At 38.2% G+C, this 18,608-nt stretch overlaps 1 protein-coding gene across 11 annotated transcripts in view; it reads right to left on the bottom strand.

Moving 5' to 3' along the window:
- Nucleotides 1-18,608, bottom strand: part of zic6 (zic family member 6) — a 101,496-nt gene that overhangs the window by 4,045 nt on the left and 78,843 nt on the right. For 10 of the 11 annotated variants that reach the window (XR_007887323.1, XR_007887328.1, XR_007887322.1 and 7 more), the window contains one exon: nucleotides 17,390-17,530. Coding sequence is in view for 1 of the 11 variants with exons in the window: in XM_051421037.1 (XP_051276997.1) it covers nucleotides 6,249-6,356; nucleotides 17,390-17,530 (249 nt within the window). In the remaining 10 variants the exon portion in view is untranslated. Of the gene's footprint in view, nucleotide 1; nucleotides 6,357-17,389; nucleotides 17,531-18,608 lie in introns of those variants that run through there. The other variant, XM_051421037.1, reaches the window with a different exon arrangement.

Genomic DNA, 18,608 nt, shown 5'->3' with positions numbered 1-18,608 from the left:
AGAGACGAACCAGGGGGAAAGAAAAAGAAGACGAAGCAGGAGGAGGAGGACAGGGAGAAGAGAGAAGAAAAAATTAGACACTAAAGAGCAAGGGGCTGCCCCGAGGGTTAGCATCTCAATCATGAGGGACAATACTCTCGAGCCCAAAGGCTTCGGCTCTTTAAAAAGTCAACTGGTGGAGGATGAGGCTATAGGGCAATATAGTGTCAAAGAGGAAGTCAGGAGGGGCGCCCCAGTAGTCCACCTGGTAGAGTTCATGCCCCATGTAGTAAGAGTGAGTCCCCTTAGTAGCCCTTTACTGCATCCCCTCTCTCTCCGCCTTTCCTTTCTACCTTCGGCTGTCTCTATCCATTAAAGGCATAAAAGCTTGAAAAAAAAGAAGTCGGCCAAAGTGCTCTCTGAAGGGCAAAATTACCAGGAATTGTGTGTGTTTCAGGTCGCCATGTCCACGTGTGCGCCCCTTTCACACCCCCACCTTGCGTGTTTGAAACAGCTATAACCTCACAACGTACAGAAGGACTGGGGGTGGGAATTCAGTTTCACTTTTTTTCTGACAAATGACACCCTGACAGTTGGAAAAAATGTTGGGGTCCCTGAACAGATTTCTCAGTTACAAAAATAAAATGTGTTGGATTAGACAAAGACAGACATTTTGCATTCTACTTTTGAACCCCAATGAGAGCACTGACAAATGCCACCCCACCCCCACTCCGTCTGTGCCATGATTGTTTTTTCTCTCCAGAAATGTCATAAACTTAAGAGGTGATAAATCTATATGGCACAAACAGACACTGACTTCTTCCAAGTGTACATAGCATATAGGCTGACACAGATTGAGATGGTGTAACATGTCTTTGCATCACTCTAAATAGCAATGCGGGTCTTACTCACTCTTTAAGTACCCAGAGATTCCAGCAGACTCACATTTCAAAATGAAAGAGGCACTCAAAAAATATACAGAAGTTAAAATGACTGCAGACTAACAGAGATGTTTGGAAATCTATAGAACTCTATAGTCATTTTTCTGTGTAGGTGTAGCAGCTTATGTTCCAGAAAACTCCAGAAATGATACAGAAATCAATAAACAGCATAATAAATTCCCTCAGTTTGGAAAGAGCAACAGCCAACAGATCATACGTTAAATACATGTTTAAAAAATGCTGATTGATGCCAGTTTCAGTAAATCTACTGGTTAACACTTTGAAGAGAACCTCTTTCCAAATTTATGTCATGCCATATACCCAAATTGAATTTAGCACATTGAGCTCGCTTAAGCTTTAAGTATGGAGAAAAACTATTTTAAAGGTTAAACATGAAATGCAAAACTTAACTGCATAGCTACCACAACAATGGTCTACACTCATATTATGATGAATTGTGAAAGTGTAGGTGGGTTTGCACCATGTTGTCAAATGAGCAAAACTGTTCTGAAACATCTCCACCTCTTTCACAGACATAAATTAAACAGTGCTCTTTTGCAATCTGGCAGTAGTGTAACTGGGACCAAATTATCTGCAAATGAGCAGAAACATTAAGGTAACTCACATGACTGCTGGAATAATATGGTCCCTCAAAGCAAGGGTAATATGCTCAAGTAATGATTAAAGTCTATCTACCCAGGAGAAAGTAATCTTAATTGGAAACATAGACAGAATTTAACAAGTTAAAAAAGCAGTGAGTGGCTTTTGAGTTGACGGGTCAATTCACCCAAATAACAGAACAAAACTGTTTACTTACTTACCTTTAGAAGTATCTAGCATGCAAAAAACATTCTTTTAATTTGTCTGGGTTTCTGCTTCCACCCCTAAATGGGACCATTTCTTCAATATGAAGTAGTTCCATTAAACACTTTTCATAGTTACGTCTGTAAAACATACAATAGATTACATTTATATTAATTGTATTGGGATGGAGGCCAAATGTTAGAGGTGAATAAATGAATAAATTCAAACCTCATTATGTGGGTACATACAACAGGAGGCAAATGAAAAAAACATGTTTAATTTGGGTAAACTGACCATTTAAAAGATCAGTGTGTAGGCAGCTAGCAGTGTAATAGCAGATTGCACCTCCTTCACTTCAACCTCCCCTTCCAAATGCAAAGGAGAAACTATGGTGACTGTGAAACAACGGCGGATGTAAAGCCAGTAATTGGTTTGTCCGTTCTGGGCTACTGTAGAAACATGGTGGCTCAACATGGTGACCTCCATGTCAGGCAATTCCCAGCATCTGTAGATAAAAACTGCTCATTCTGAAGTAACAAAAAACAAATGCTTCTTATTTTTCAGGTTATACACTAATGAAAACATACCTGTAAATATTATATTCCATTTCTGCCAATAGATCCTCCTAAATGTTACACACTGGACCTTTAAAATCTAAGTGACTCACAGCTCACTGTTCATACTCTGGTCCCATGTGGGTCCTGTTATTTTGGCAGGAGCTCAGGAAGTGCCTAGAACAAGAACTTGAACCAGAAATATGTTTGTGTGCTGCTCTGCTAATGGTGGTGGAAACACAAAATGTTTAGAAAATGTAAAATGAGAGAAAAAATAAATTGTATTAACATGATGACATTTTACTAATATACATCTTGTACAGTATCTTTATGTAATTGTTGATTTACATTCATTATAAGGATATCATTATGAAGCTCTGTAATTACAAGGCTGTCGTAAGGGAAATGTTAAGAGCAGCACTCTTAACAGTTACTATGCACCATCTAATAGGACCCCTTTCTTTGAAGTAATATTTGATAATTGTGTTACTTAGATACATCACCACAACTCAACTTACAGTTCTAGTTTCAGAAAAAGAACCTGTATTTTCAGAAAAGCTGTTGTGTTTTATTGTGGATTTTTGTATATGGTGTTATATTGAAGTATACTGTGATTTTGTGAGGCTGCTACCTTGGCTAGGTCTCTGTTGTAAAATAGATATTTGATCTCAGTGGATAAGGCAGTTCTGAGCTCAGGCATCATTAATGTCCATCTTAGGACATACCTGAAAGCCCACTGTAAGTTGGCTTCTGCCTTTAAAACAAACTAAAATAGCAAACTGGCAAATTTATAAATGACTAAGAGCCTCACCCTTCTGCTATAGTAAGGCTTAATATTGAAATGGTTCCATAAAGTACCTTTTAGGACACCTAGAGGTGGTAAGCATATAAACTGATGAATTAAGGTGACAGTAAATGTGCATGCTTAGGGCTCAGGAAGATATTAATATATTCTCCACCCCAACATTGTTGTCAGAGTCAGATGGCACATGCAGTATCAGAGGGGTATAACTCTGTGTGGGGTTTGGTTCAGACAAGCATGAAGACATGCTTTATTTTTTGTCAGGGGTAATGTGATGATACTTGATGCTATAACAGTCTTTTTTTGCGCAGGATTCTGAATCAGAAACATGCTATAAATAAATATGCTAAAATGTGTTCCGATGGGTTTTTGAGAGAGAGAAAAATGTTCTTCAAATGTTTTTTTGTTTTTTTTCTTCCCAGAAGAACCCTTTTAGTTAGAAAAGACTTCTTGAAGGTGAGAAGTAAAAGCAAACCTTTCTTGGTCTTTCCAGGTCACAAGACTGCTTGAAAGGCAAGGGTCTGCTTATCTGAGCACTTCAGTTTCTCTGTAGTAGATCACAACCTTTTGTTTATCATCCTGTGTCATGCTGGTAACAGTGTTCACTTCTGCTTCAGGTCTAGTGCTGAGCAATGCGCCTATATAGAACTGAGTATTGTAAGGTAATGAATGTAAGACTTCTCAGCGTGGAAAGTGTATGCAGGGGAGGATACAGGCGGTTGAAGGCAGAGGTGGGACCAGTTTTTTCACAGTTCTTTCACATGTAACAATCCAAACCATAGTCACTTCCATAAAAGGATCATGAAGGAATGTAAAAACCGGCTCTTCTGCAGCTTTGCTTTGACAAACCAAAATAGGACCCAGCTAGGATGAGTGTTCCTCACAAACAAGCATCAGTATAACAGATGAAATATGGATTTTCTTCTCTCTAAAGGGAGCTTAAAAATACAACACAAATGGCACTCATACAGAATATAGTTAAGAAAACAATGTCATGTGAAATGTTTTTAGGTATTTTGATTAATTGTTGTGTTTATGTTTGTTTACATGTACCTTAACAGAAATGTGATAGAGTCGCTGTATTGAAGCTGACATTCAGAAGTGTCAGCAAAGCCAAAAGTAGCTCTGAGAGAGAACTGTATATGGGATAGAATACGTTTAGCATAAAAAAAATACTGAATGTGACGGTTTATTCTTGACCTTGAAAACAATAGTTTAAAAACAATCTTCACTCAAGGTCCACTTTTTTCAGAGCTTCTAAAGGCATCGCAGCTTTCAGTTAAAATATCTAATCACGTAAAATATTTAACTTCTCATTATTTTTCTTATGTTGCTACATTTGTACCTAATGTATTTGGGGATGAAAACGTTGTCTAACTTGTTGTATTTCTGATACACTGACCAACTTTTTGAATGTCTGTTTAAGTCATTACATTTATTGTGCAAACCACTACAGCAGACTATCTTGATGTGCAAAATACTGAATATGTAGTGGGGGAAAGAAACTGAGTACATTATATTTCAGAGGGAAATATTTATATTAGTAATTTTTACTTGACTACTTGATTTCACAGTTATGGTTACCAAGATTGTACAAATAAACCATATGATCTATATGAAATATTTTAAAATCAGCTCCCCCACAACTAGCAACACTAAAAGCTCATTTTTCTGCATAATGAGTATTTTAACAAGCATTTTGCTTGTGATACTAACAGATTTGATGGAGTATTTTTACATTCTGATATTTTCCTACGTAAAGGATGTGAATACATCTTCAACCACAGTGAATATGGAATCAACTAATGCTGAAACACTTGCACCATGCTACTCTCCTTGTTAAATATTGGGTCATTAACAAAAGAACTGGGTCTGCCACTGCTGTTCTGTGCACAATCCATTGCTTAATGAGGTTACTGCATTTCAAAGTCAATATGTACAGTGTAACAATGTGACAAAGTGACTTTTGACAAAAATTTCTTCTTGTAAAAACTACAATCATCGATGAGATTAACTATAGAAGTGGGGAATTTCCTGAGCATTGTAAGCAGTGCCCTAAACCCAGATCATTGTAGTAGGGATACAGAACCAGGTCAGTCAAAACATGCTGACCCATTCACACGAAAAGAAAACTTCCAGTTTATTGCGACAAAGTATGAAACTGATCCCCATCTTAAGCAGTGCTTTTAGCTTTACAGAGGAGTCTGTTAGTCAAACAATGGGAGAGCATTAAAACATGCCAATAGAGCAGTATTAGTCAACAGCCTGAGTCAATACACCCCACTGGGCTGCATGTCTTTCTACAAACACAAGCAATTGCTTTAGAAGGCCTTGGCACTAGATAGAAACATCAATTACAGTAAATTACACCAAAACAGTGTGTAACACTTCAATTTGTTAAATCTCCTGAGCTGTCTGAGCTGTTCTGGATGAAAGCAGAGCACTGGAGTAAGATAACATTCAATAGCCTTAAGATACATTGCCCTATCTATCTTTGGTCGGGAATAGAATGAGCGAGTTATTTATATTTTGATTCCTGGGACTTATCTCGAAAAGCATTATTAAACACGGGGAAACAAGTTCAAAATATTCCTTTTCCTGTGTGCATCCTAATTTTTTTATGTTGAATTTAAAATACCAGCACTCTGAGGCAGCCCCATGACTTCTAAAATCCACATCAGCTCCACTGTGTGCCCACTTTTCTGTGGCTACTGGGACTTTTATGGAATAAAAGTAGTACTTTAAGTGTAGTCCAAGTTCGTTAAGTTGAAAACATTTGCAAAGGCAGGGTTAATGGCACTTTACGTGTTTATTAAGGGGTTTTATTTCAAAGCCCTGGGACAAACAGGTTGATAGATTCAGCAGCAAGACTATATTGAGACAAGGGAAACAAAGGATAAAATACCATCTGGATTCACACACTCACTTTTCTGCACAGACAAAACACAAATGATAGCCTGCTAAAGGTAGAAGCCCAGCTCCAAAACAGAAATGTCCAATTTCAACTAAACTTTGTAGTGCTTCAATGACTTCCCTTGCTATGGTTGATTATCCAGGAGATGTGTTGGTTGCTGGGGACAGATGAAGATTTGGCTGTTCCAGGGAACATTATGGGAGGGGGGCAGTGGGGGCTGGAGTAAATGAAAGACAAATGTGAGTAGTGCCCACTCAGCTATTTTCCCAGTCAAGATCAAAGGCAAGCCGGACTGGCCGCTCCACGGGAAACTTGAGATGGGTCCTGCCTTTGTTTGCTGTTGCTAGGAGACCTGCAGAAGGCTGAAAGTGTTTGCAGTGGGGTACAACATCAAAACCATTTCCAATATAAATTTTTAAGACAGCCATGTATTTGTGTCCTGGGCTTTCAATTTACCCAGTACACTGAAAACACTAACAAATAATGACTCGCCCCTCTGCTGGTCATGGAATAATTTTCTTGGTGTTTGTTTTAAAAAGAAAAGTCGTTGTTACAGACAATTGTACATGTGTGCACTTGGAAAGGGCACGGTGTGAAAACGGTGTGTGTATAGCATCAGCGGTTTGATAGGACATCGCCATGTTGATGCGCAAACTAAATTCACCAAACAGTCATAAAAAAAAGCAAGATTAATTCACTTTCTGGCCCAGCGCAGGAAAACAAAGCACATGAAACTGCACACACAACTTAAATATAGTTTGATGTATTTATAAGCTTAGGTTTGGCTTCCCAACGAAGCTAATTATGATGCTGTTATCTATTAATGGGCCCCATGATAGTAAGGGTGGCTAGACATGTGTCACAGAGAGCTCATTACATATCATTAGTTCAACACTCCAATAATGTCTACACCTGCTGAGCAGGAGATAATGACTTGGCCCCTGATATTTGCAGTACTATTGTCTACCGAGCAAAGCACCACCAGGAGGATAGGTCTACAGGCTGGATGCATGAAAACTGATAAAGCTATACAATAAGTTAAGGTGCACACATTTTTTATTTGATGTATGCTACAGTGAATGAAGCACAGCATAGAAGAAAGCAGAATCTGTTTGGTTTATAACGGAAATGGTTGAATAGGCGAAACTCGTCACGATGAGCCTCCTGTGATTCCTACTATCTGTACATGATGGTGTTATAAGATTCTGGGGAAAATGCAGGAGAAATATTACAAGTAAGATATGCAATTACCTATTTACCATATCTGATGGTAGCTTACATTCTAATAATAGACTTGTACAATTCTTGTTGCTGGATCACTGCAGTGGCTCTGGCTCACCCAGTGTTACATAACACTGCGTAGCATGTCTGAATAACTTGACCTCAATCTTCTCCCCTTAATTTAAGGGGAAAATCCACATTTTAATAGTCTACACTGGCTAAATCTTGTACTTAACTTGGTTAAATACACACATGAAGTCAGTGAGAGTTAAGGTCTACTGCATATGGTTACATAGATTCATACATAGTATATGGAATCTGTCTTGTGACTAATGGGCCGCATATAAACTGCAATCGCCACAAAAGTGACCTTCGTGTCTGGAACGTAAAAGATTAGAATCGTGCTGTGTCTGCCTTGTGTTTTCACTACTTGAGCCAACTGGCACAGTGCTGGCGTCCTCTCCCCGGCTCCCAGTCTGCCATGATGACAATGGCAACCAGCTACCGCATGGCATGTAAAAATGACAAAGCAAGCCAAGAGATATTTGGAAGATATCAAGATAATGCAATAATAATACAATAATAACACAACTTATCAATCGCTCTGTTCAGAAACGTATCCCTGGGCATTGCTATTACTAACCATTTTGCATTTACAGGACATGAACCTCTTCAGCCAAGTTTAGAATGCAATGTGCTTTTAAATGAGCTTTAAAAGAGGCAATTTCTAGCTGGAAAGAAGAAATTAGGTTCTTTGAGGATTCTAAGTTTGTATCCTCTAAAGGGCTGAATTTCTTCTAACTAACAAGAACTAAAAATGGCCTACATTCAAGTGCGCCATGAGCTTATGTTCTGTGTCCTGCCTTAACCTGCTCTAGTCTGTAATACTGTGTGTGTGTGTGTGTGTGTGTGTGTGTGTGTGTGTGTGTGTGTGTGTGGTGTACTAGTGGAGCTTCAGCAGAGTCAGTGACAAGACAAAACAGATTCAACATTGCAGCATTTGTTTCACCATTAAAAAAAAAAAGACAAGGCTAATTCCTGCTGTTTTTGTCTTCAACTGAGGAAGACGGAGTTGTCTTCTGCTGTCACTGCAACCCTGCATGATATTACTATGAATACACTGCTGCCAAATCCTGAATCAGCAGTCTAAATACACTTAAACTGGAGTGTGAAAAGCTGTAGCATTAACTGAACATCATGTAGATTTATGACTGCTGAGTACAAGTGTGTACAGTGTTTGAATTAGTTTTTGACTGAGGACACTTTGTTCATTTGGCTGCCACCTGCCTCTCAGTAATACAAATACTTCACGATTATCAACACAGACTCATATTGGGTCTAATTTGTTTGACAAATCTCTGGCTACACTCAAGACTTCACTGCCAGCAGGCTGCTAATGTGGTGGGTTGAAAATGTGAACTATTTTACAACATAATATAAATCTGAACCCTATTGTTCTTTGGGTGTCCTTCTATATTGTAATTAATAAATCATCTAGGAGAGAATTTATGAATAATGTAGACTTATATTGCCATCAGAAGTTTGCATATGTAATACACAGTGGGAAAGCTTTGAATAGAGGCATGAAAAAGTATGAATAGTAAAAATATGCCACAGGTTCTGGAGCCTGATCTGATAATTTTTAAATCTTACTTTATGGTTAATTTAGATTTGATTGATAATTGATGCTAACATTTCCATTCCCATGACCAGCTTTACGCCATGAATATGGTGTTTAAGATGATATATTATTTGTTTTTGAAGATAAAAAGCTGAATATTTTACACTTTCAACAAGAGTAACAAGAGCTTTTTTCAATTACATTCAATTCAAAATACTTTATTCATTCCCCAAGGGGCAATTTTGTTTATCTGTGTGACAAACTGTCTGCGCACTAAAATCTACAACTAATGTGCAATGAAGAATCCACCATGTTTTTTCAATTTTGTTTTTTTGTGCTCCTTCAAAGCCTCAACAGGTCTGAATGATAAGTTAGCACAGTATCCAAGACGCTTCCCCGAAACAGTTCACCTCTGTTTTGGGAATGACTGCTGCCTGAACTCTGTACCCCCACTGAGACAATAAAACGGCTGGATGACTATAGGACTAGCAGAAAGGCCGACAGTTTATAACTCAAGGGAGGCAAAGCTATACAGCCTGTGTGAAGATAAAGATTTAGTAACGGTAAGAGATTGGAATTCTCTTAGTGTGAGGTCAGAGGGCCAAAGTTACCTTTCTAAATTCCCTGAGGGTGTATGAGGAGACCCTGGACAGAAGCTGGAGCACACATACATCCCTTCAGCTCCAGACAAAGGAGTTGTCGCAGTGAATCAAAGACCTCATCATTCCAGCCAATAATCGCTTACTTGGTTTGTAAATGAGATGTACTATCTTTAGTAAGAACATTATAGTCACTGTCCTGCATTCACTTTGCTGCAACCTTTTACCACCTTAGAACATTGACATGGAGGGAAAGAATAGCTCGCTTAATTTATCATAAATGACTGACTAAGCCTTCACAAAGAATGGCTTATAGACCTATGTCATTTGATTGACATTTTGAGTACAAAGCATGCAAACGTCAACAGGTCTTTTAGGTCATTTTTTTTATTTAATCTCAATTAATTCCAATGAAATACAAAAAGTCCTTTACACCTTCGACCATGTTCAGTCCATTAATGTCAGGAAATATTCAAACAACACAGTAATTCAAATGTTCACTTGGAAGAAGCGAGTAATTAATACAACTTGGAGGCTTTAAAAGAAGAGGAATTTTACACAAGAGAAATGCAAATAAAGCATTAATTAATACATTCAAGATATTCTAAAATAAGAAAAGAAACAAGAGCATTAAAGCCACTTATTATAGAATATTTTGACTATTTTACCTTTCATTCTAAATCCTATTAGAGTAGTCTGAGATGAAAAAATGTTTACATATATTATATATTGAACTCTTAATTTTGTTTAAAGCAACCAAAACTTGAAACTTTAGAGCAGCATTATCTTAAGAGTGACTGGTACATTATGATATAGAAGTAGTTTAAAAGTCTTGATCTTTTCACACTCTAAGAAAGAACTGTTATTGGAGAGGATTTGCTGTGAGATTCCCTTTTCATTCTAACGGTATTAAAAAGCGTAAAGACTGGAAGACAGAGAAGTGAGGCTGACGTCACAGTCCAAGAGTCACCCGCCGTGTGTTCGGCGTCTCCAAGTAGAGACTTATCTGCAAAGAAGTTTGGACGGACAATGTGGGTGGACAGGGCGTGAAACTACTATCATCATCAGTTCTGAATGAAAAAAAGAAAACATATCTTCCACAAAAAAGAAGGCTCATTCCAATTCAGCTGCGTTGTTAGGACAACGAGAACTATCCCTCAGATGATTAGTTCCACTTCAAAAGAATTTACTTTCCGCAGTGGAAACGTCCCCCTTTTGTGTCCTTACACAGGGTTTTCTCAGCCCAAAAGAAGAATCGTATGTTTAGTCAGCCTGTTTATTATTCCTTCTGTTCACACTACAATTGTATTAAATAAATAGAGTACTACTAACAAAGGCCTATTAGCCCATAAACATGTCCTGGTACACACAAAAAAGGCTAAATCACAATCTCTGCATAAGAATTAAGATACTATAAATGCTCGTAAAGGCATAAACTACATTCCTGGAGACATGGTGCCGACTCAGAATGTCTTGTTACTGACATCATGAAACATGCATGTTATGTTGCACATATTTTGTGTAACTGGGGATTAGTTAGGTGGCTCCATCTCTATTTTGAGAAATGCCGCCCCTTGCAAAACAGCACTAGTCACTGGTGACGCTGTGAAGCAGCAGTGTGCTGTACATTTTGTGGCGCACATACTTTGAGATGAATGAATGGATTGTGCTTGTTCACTTCTGATAAGCAGCACCGTTCACTGTAACAGCTGAGAGTAGTAATCTCTGAATAAAGAAATCTAACAAACATACTATACAGACTTTACGTGTAAAATTACACACATTCAGAAATTTTACTTTAATACTTTAACTCACTCTAAAATTCACTAAAATCACAGATGTCAAGGAAAAATTATATTCAAATGAATGTGATGATTAACATGTGGTTAAAGCAGCAGATCAAAGAGAGTTATAGCAGTTAGCCTGATTGTTAACCTGACTGCCTTCAGGTTTTAAAGAGACAATTTTGAATGTGAAAGAGACTCAATTGAAGTTGTGCGGGTTGTTCAGATAAACAGACAAGACGCCTGAATCAAAATCCCAAAAGGGGCGGAGAAAAACATAGTGAACACACCTAAATGTAGATGAGTAGAATAGCATAAAATTTTATTTATTTTATTTTTCTTGACGCAGCCTACAACTGGCAGCTTCTGACATCTTGATTACTTTCTTTCTTTCTTTTTTTATGTGAGGTTTATTTCTGAAGCTGAATCCCCAAATCAGCCTCAAACACAAATATGTCTGCACGCCTTTAGCAACATGCAGTCTACCAACAATAAGTAAAGCTTTCCTTTTCAAACAAGTAACATGTATATATAAGGAAACTTAAAGAAAATATTCCTTTTATTTATTATTCATTGCTGGAACGGGTCTCTCAATTAAACTCATATTTCATATCTCTGTGTCTTGTGTTTTTTTTATTATTTTATTCAGCTGTAAATTCCTGGTTTATTTAAAAAATATCTCATACCACTTCATTCATTTCAGTGGTCCACTACTACACTGTCTTTGATGACTGTATGTTCTCATATATAATATTGACTTGAATCATGCCTGGTTTGACTCAGGAGTATATCTATCCTCCCCTTCATGATCAGTGATGAGCCTCCTTGTGACCTACAGTATATTAATATGCTCAGCAGAAAGAAGCCTCTTGGCACAGGACACGGCAGCAGCAGCCCTTTAATGTTGGCAACTGTCAAAGCTTTGATTTCTGATTGATGAGCAAGGTCAGTGCAATAACAGAATGACACCACTGGTCATCTTGCCCCTTTTTCCACAACAGGAAACATATACTTTAACACTCTAGCCCTGCTCCTCGGACTACAACAGCTACCACATCACCCGTTTCAAATTACTGTATATTTCTAAAACAAGATGCCTCACTGTTACAAATGTACAGAACAAACAGTATAGATGCAACATATATTGACTGAGCAGGATGGAGGCCAACAAGTGGGAAGAAGGTTTCTTTTTCTGTCCACGAGCCAGGATGAAAAAATGTTGTAGGCTGTTTATTTACAGTGTCATCAACATTGTACAAGTCCTCCCGAGATCTCTGAGAATGGAGGATTTCGCGATAAACCTGCATTTTTGTTATTTCAAAAGAATTGCATACAATGAACAAAAGCATTAAGGTGTCAGTTTATTTGGTACAAAAAAGCTCAAACTAATGCAGTCTATTACAACAGTCCTGCAGTAAATTCTACCTTCATGAAGGTTATGGTGTTCAGTTTTTGTTGTTTTAAAGAAATGCAATTTTTCCCCCACTTAGCAACAGTGTAAATACTTTTAATAAATGGTCCATAACATATATATATATATATATATATATATATATATATATATATATTATAATATAGTTGTAAGCAGATATCGTTTTGCATTTATCAAAAACTGTAACTCCTCATAAGGTGAGGCTGTAACGTGAGTACTTTGATTAACTGTTAAAATATTTTTCTTATATCTGCTTATGACTACATTAGTGTGTTATAATGCTAATTTATTTATTAAATGTTTATATAGTGCTTATAAATAGAGTGACTAAAGGTAAGGTTTAACCATTGCATAAGTTTTAGTTAGATCCCGGGAAAGCAACCAGAGGTTCAGGAGCCACGTGGCCCTCTCCAGTGGCTCCTTGTGGATTAACCAAAAATTTGATGGAAATTAATAAGTTGTTTTTTAACACTGTCATTTTCATTCATCATTGTTGTATCCCTAAAGTGATGTTTTACATTCTCTCATTGTAAAATGTGCAGCCATTACACAGAGAATCAAAACAAATGTTTAAAAACTGGGTTAGGTAAAACGTGTGTCACTTGTTACGCACTGACCTGCCGCCTTTTACTATATATTTTGCTGACCACAAGAGCAATGGTTACTAGTCTTAAATCTCCCTATCTAGGCTAGCAATGGATTCCAAATCCCAAAAAAGTAACTTCACAGAGAAAAATAGAGAATTTTGTGCGTGGACAGATTTGTTTGCTTTCAACACCAAAGCTGCTGGCTTATAGGTATGCTTGATCTGCAGCAAGAAATTGGCATTACAAGGCTCAAATATGTTTTGCAGTTTCAGACAGACTTTTTTTCGTTGTTGTTGTTTTTTTGGCCGAAAATGGCTCTTTTGATAATAAAGGTTGCTGACCCCTGAGCAAGATGTAATAAACTGGCAACTGAGTGGTACGTGCACACCTCTTTAAAATCTCAAAAAGTGAGGGTACTTCTTGATGGATGCAGCATTGTTTGACCCTCTGGACTCTACAGTGCCATTTTACAGCACAACTATAGAGAGAACCATCATCACAACAAGTACACTCTGACCAAAGATATATATATATACACACCTGTACAATTTAATGAAATTCAATACAGCTGTACTGCCATAAGGTCTACTTTTATGATGCCTATAATGGATAGAATAATTGATAGTGTCATAGAGGAGTTTTAGCACTGAGGTCAGTTAGTGGTGATTTTGAACTGGACTGCAGTGCAGTCAAAGGTGTGTCTAATATCTGGCCCTATAGAAGGATGAAAAATTAGCACATTTCAATTTAATGTAGTCCAGTACCACCACCTTAAGGTATGATATCAGTAATAAATATCTAATTGAATTTACAAATTTTTGTCAGTGTCAGCAAAAACATAACGGATATGATGAGCTTTAAAAAGGTAGAATATATGGCAGAGCTTGAAGAGGTTGAACTGCAATAGATTCTATAGATGTACTTAAATGATAAAGTAACCACTGAGTGACCACGGAGAGTAAAGCAGTCCAAAAATTGCTAAAACTGAAGAATGAAAGTGAAGTATAGTTAAAATGCATTATTATTTTTTCTCTTTTTTTAATAAATGAGGACAAGCAGACTTGAAAAAAAAGAACTTAACTCAACTGCAACTAATTGCTCCTTTCATCTATCCAATTAAAAGCAGAATTTTAATCCGAGTAGTCTATTTCTTGTTTTGATAGCTCATCACGTGCCACAGCCTTTTAATCAGCACAAAAATGTACGTATTGCATATTAATTCAGTGCTGAGGGATGAACCGTTATTTACACTTCTGATTTTCATCACTCTCTCCTTGCGCAGGACTCCTCTAGGGCCGATCCCACAATGACTGGGCCTAATTGACAACGGTGGATGTGCTGGCAAAAGCTAGCCGCTAACTGCTAACATTTTCAATCCATATCCACTCAGGTGTGCATGTGTGAGAGGGTGTGAGGAGGTTGTTAAAATGGTGCTGAGGATCAATAGGATGTTGTTGTTAGTGAGAGACCTTTCAAAGGAAACATCAGTAAGGTGGCATCACAAGTTGTCATGTGTGATGTTTGTGAAATGTATCTGGAATGTCTCTACCTTCAGCCGCCTGTATAAACAGTCAGCAGCGACAGCTCAGCTCCCCCTGTATTTTCTGTGATGAAACAGCTCGGTTGTATGAGGTAATCTCACCCGTACCCAAATGAGATGGTAATGCCTTCACTCAGGGAATTCAGCAACACACACCAGCACCTAGAAGGAGGCTGTGCACCTCAAATGGGACTAATAATAGAGCCTTCGTTCTCTTAACTCGGAATCTATATTATACGCTTCAAAAATGAGATCAACTATATGGGTCAGTGGGATTTCTGTGAGAGAAAAAAAAATGAATAGGAGCAACCAAGAGAAAATATGCTCTGCTGACAACAGATCTAAGGAATGCAGCAGCTAATAAGAAAATTATTTGGGCAGAGTAATAGCTCAGAACTTTAATTAACAGAGCTGGTTTTAACTGATTGAAAGGGAATACATGTCCACACTCATGTGCACGCGAGCCTAATTATTTTCAACCCCTTGATTGTCTAAATAGGCTTTATAAATAAAAGCACAAGTGACTTAAAATGTTCAAAGGAAATTATTTTAGAAATGGAAATGATCAAAGCGCAGTCTTTCATAACTTCTGTGATCTGTGAGTTGGAATACACGGGGACTTCAGTCCTCCACTCTGCTGTGGCCTAGGTTTCATTTTAACTTTGGAGGAGACATGCACATAAATACACACCACTACTCCACCCCCAACATCTGGCTTACTCAGGGGACAATAAAAGACATTTATTAGCCTCCATCTTTGCTCAGGCTGCCCACGGATTAAACTGAACTGGTACAAAAAACAGCATCAATTAATATCCATACCTGATCTGCTATGATCTATAGGCATCCTGAGTGATTGATTTACATGCAACAGCGAAGCCTGTTTTATTATGGAGATGAATAATAAAACGTATTTAGATAATTGTGTCAGTGACTTCACGTTGCCTCTGGCATCTTGTTCACATGTGTGTATTACCAACAGCCCACGCTGGCTCCTGATCCGTTTACTCTGTTTTTTATGTAACTGGCTGGTATCTTTACTTTCTGTGTTGATAAAAGGAAGTAAATGTACAAGATTTCAAAACACATACAGAAAAAAAGCACAGTTTGGGAGTTACAGTAGAGCTGCGTGGCACCGTAATAAGCCGGAAAGAGGGAGTGGCTTTTTTTCCTCTTAGGGTCCTTAGAATTATTCATGGCCCCCTCAGACGGGGCATATTCTGAAATAAGTTAATGTACAGAGCATAGTTAATGATGTGTTTGATCAAGTGGTAATAATACCATTCAAATAGAGTATACGCATCATTTTAAGTGTTCAATTTATAGCGGGTATGTATGTTAGGGTGGTGCTCTTAAAAGTTTCAGATAGTGTACAGTTTGAAACAAGAATGTCACTCTTTCTACAGTAAACTGTCAGATTTTGTTTGGAAATTGACCTGATATCTGCCATTGTTGCAAATTAATATTTTGGATACACACGCAGGTTGCACAGACAGATTGCATAATTCTGTCAATTACATAACTGAAGGAATACAATGACAAACAGCAATAGTACATTTAATGTATCAAATACTGGAGTGGAGCTGAGGACAGTTACCGCAGTCATGTCCCCCTTTAATAATGGACCAGAAGGAACGACATGAAACACTAGTGCATATGGGATGGATTTGTGATCCCCTGCCTCTTCCAGATACCTAGAACACAGCATTATTCCCTGTGGACTTCAATAGACACAGTCAGTTGAGACTTGTTCTTTTAGAAAGTCATCTGTGGAAGGGTTCAAACTTCACAGGTTTAAATCAGCAATGATACTGGCATAATGCTGATCCTGGGACAAAATCATTGCAGCTGTTTTTGATGTTAAATGTGCTTGAACACACACCTACACAGACAAACACATTGCACATCCCATTAACATATCACAGTATACATCCAATACCGGGTTAGGCTGCCTTATTGATCATGAAAAAGATGAAGGGACAGTCCATCACTTTCTTAAATCCTTTACCTGGGCTCCTCGAAGCCGCACTAGTGGCTAATTACTCTCTCATGCTCCTTGTGCTCCCTTTAGTCTGAGGCGAAAGATAAACTAATTTGATCAATAGTTCTTTAACTTCAGAGGGACCTAAATGACACTTTGGTCTGTTTGGATTATTTTATTGATGACTGTAAATAAATAAGCAACAATGGGTATCCCTGCATTTCTTCCTCTTGCCTCCGTAGCATGAGAGCGCTTGTGTCTGTGTCATGCACTTAAGGGTCAACACCACACCAAATCAAATTTGTCCCCTCCATTAATGTCACAGCCTTAAAGCAACATATCATCACAGTGTGGAGCTTGGTCTAACTGTAATTGAAAAGGCCCAAGGGGAATTCCTGGGTTGTGTGTGGGCCCCCCTAACCCCCACCACCCAACATCCATCATTGTAGAGTTAGGCCCTAGGGTGTTCTTCTAACGCTGAAGGTTAACAGCGCGATCTCCATGCGTCCTCACTTAGGGCTTTCTAAAATTTTGCCCTGTGGGCCCTAAGTACTGCTGCAGACCCTAGACATTGGTTAAAAACTATATGGAGCATCATGTCAAGTGCATGTTAATTTGACGGCCACATACCAAGGAGAGCAAGCTTGAGTGTGTCAACACATCCATGTTCAGCGAGTGGATGGACTTCAATAGGGATGTGATCAGAAACAGAATCCTTCCTTCAGATGTCGAGTTCACAGGCTTGATTACACAGCCGCCTTGCAATGCATACTGCAACAGATAAAATTAAACACTTGCGATTACTCACTGCTTTGAAACACCATGGACCGTGATCAATGTGATCCCTTTTTTAAGTTCAACCTCAAACGACAGAGATTTGAGAAATAATACAAAAAGTATTCAAATACTGTATCTCACAACAGAACCGAATTGTTGCTAATGAAATGTGATAGTTTTGAGAGACAGCAAAGACAACAGGCACTTATGCTCTCTTTGCACTGTTTTTGTAAAATCTAACACATTGTGCTCTTTAGGCGTCACGATCAAAGCCTTTTTAACATTTTCTAACAAACGCTTCAAGTGCATTCTGTAAAATGCGAATCATTAAGCAAAGGCTCTAAAATGTAACTGATAATTTCTCAGAGATCATATACTGCAGAACTGTTAAGAAGTACAGATGAAGATAAAGGCATCAATTCCTGCTCCAAAGTGCAGATTTAAGCATATTCATCTGCCTCTTCACATACATGAAAGCTACCAGCTGCCCTTGCCAGCAAGCAGAGGACATTAAGGCTCAGCCTGGTTGATCTCTGATGGCAAGGGTCTGGAGGAGGGATTAGAAGTAAGGGGACCAAAGTTATGGTCATTCCCTTAAAAGGATGGCATTGCATCTCATAGGCCTGGAGCTTGCAGGAGTTGAAAGATCTTCAAAGGTCTGCTCACCCCACACAACCTACTCTAACTCCCAAAAAACCTTGAAAGTATGAATTTTGAAAGATATGGATTTTTGAAAACATTTTTATTTTCCTTTTGCATGGTGATGGGCCACAACAAATACTGCAGGCCATATGTAAAAACTTTGGCTTTCAGTTTGTTGTTTATTCTTCGTATGAGATTATCATTGTTAATCACACAGTTACCTCCTGAGCTTATCAGCTCATAGGAGACCATTAAAGTCTCCATGATATCTCAGAAACTGGTTCATCTGAAGCTGTCAAATCTGTTATGTAAGGCATGGATAATAAATGAAAAAAGGCATCTTTTTAAGAACCATCCACAGGGGTAAATTGTAATGCATCAAAAGACAAATATGCATTAGATATGAGGATAGGCGGGGCCTTTCTCTCTA

The sequence above is a fragment of the Dicentrarchus labrax genome, unplaced genomic scaffold (assembly GCF_905237075.1).
Source record: "Dicentrarchus labrax unplaced genomic scaffold, dlabrax2021, whole genome shotgun sequence".
NCBI lineage: Eukaryota > Metazoa > Chordata > Actinopteri > Moronidae > Dicentrarchus > Dicentrarchus labrax.
The sequence above is the reverse complement of the archived record's forward strand: the minus strand, read 5'-3'. Positions and strand labels throughout refer to the sequence as shown.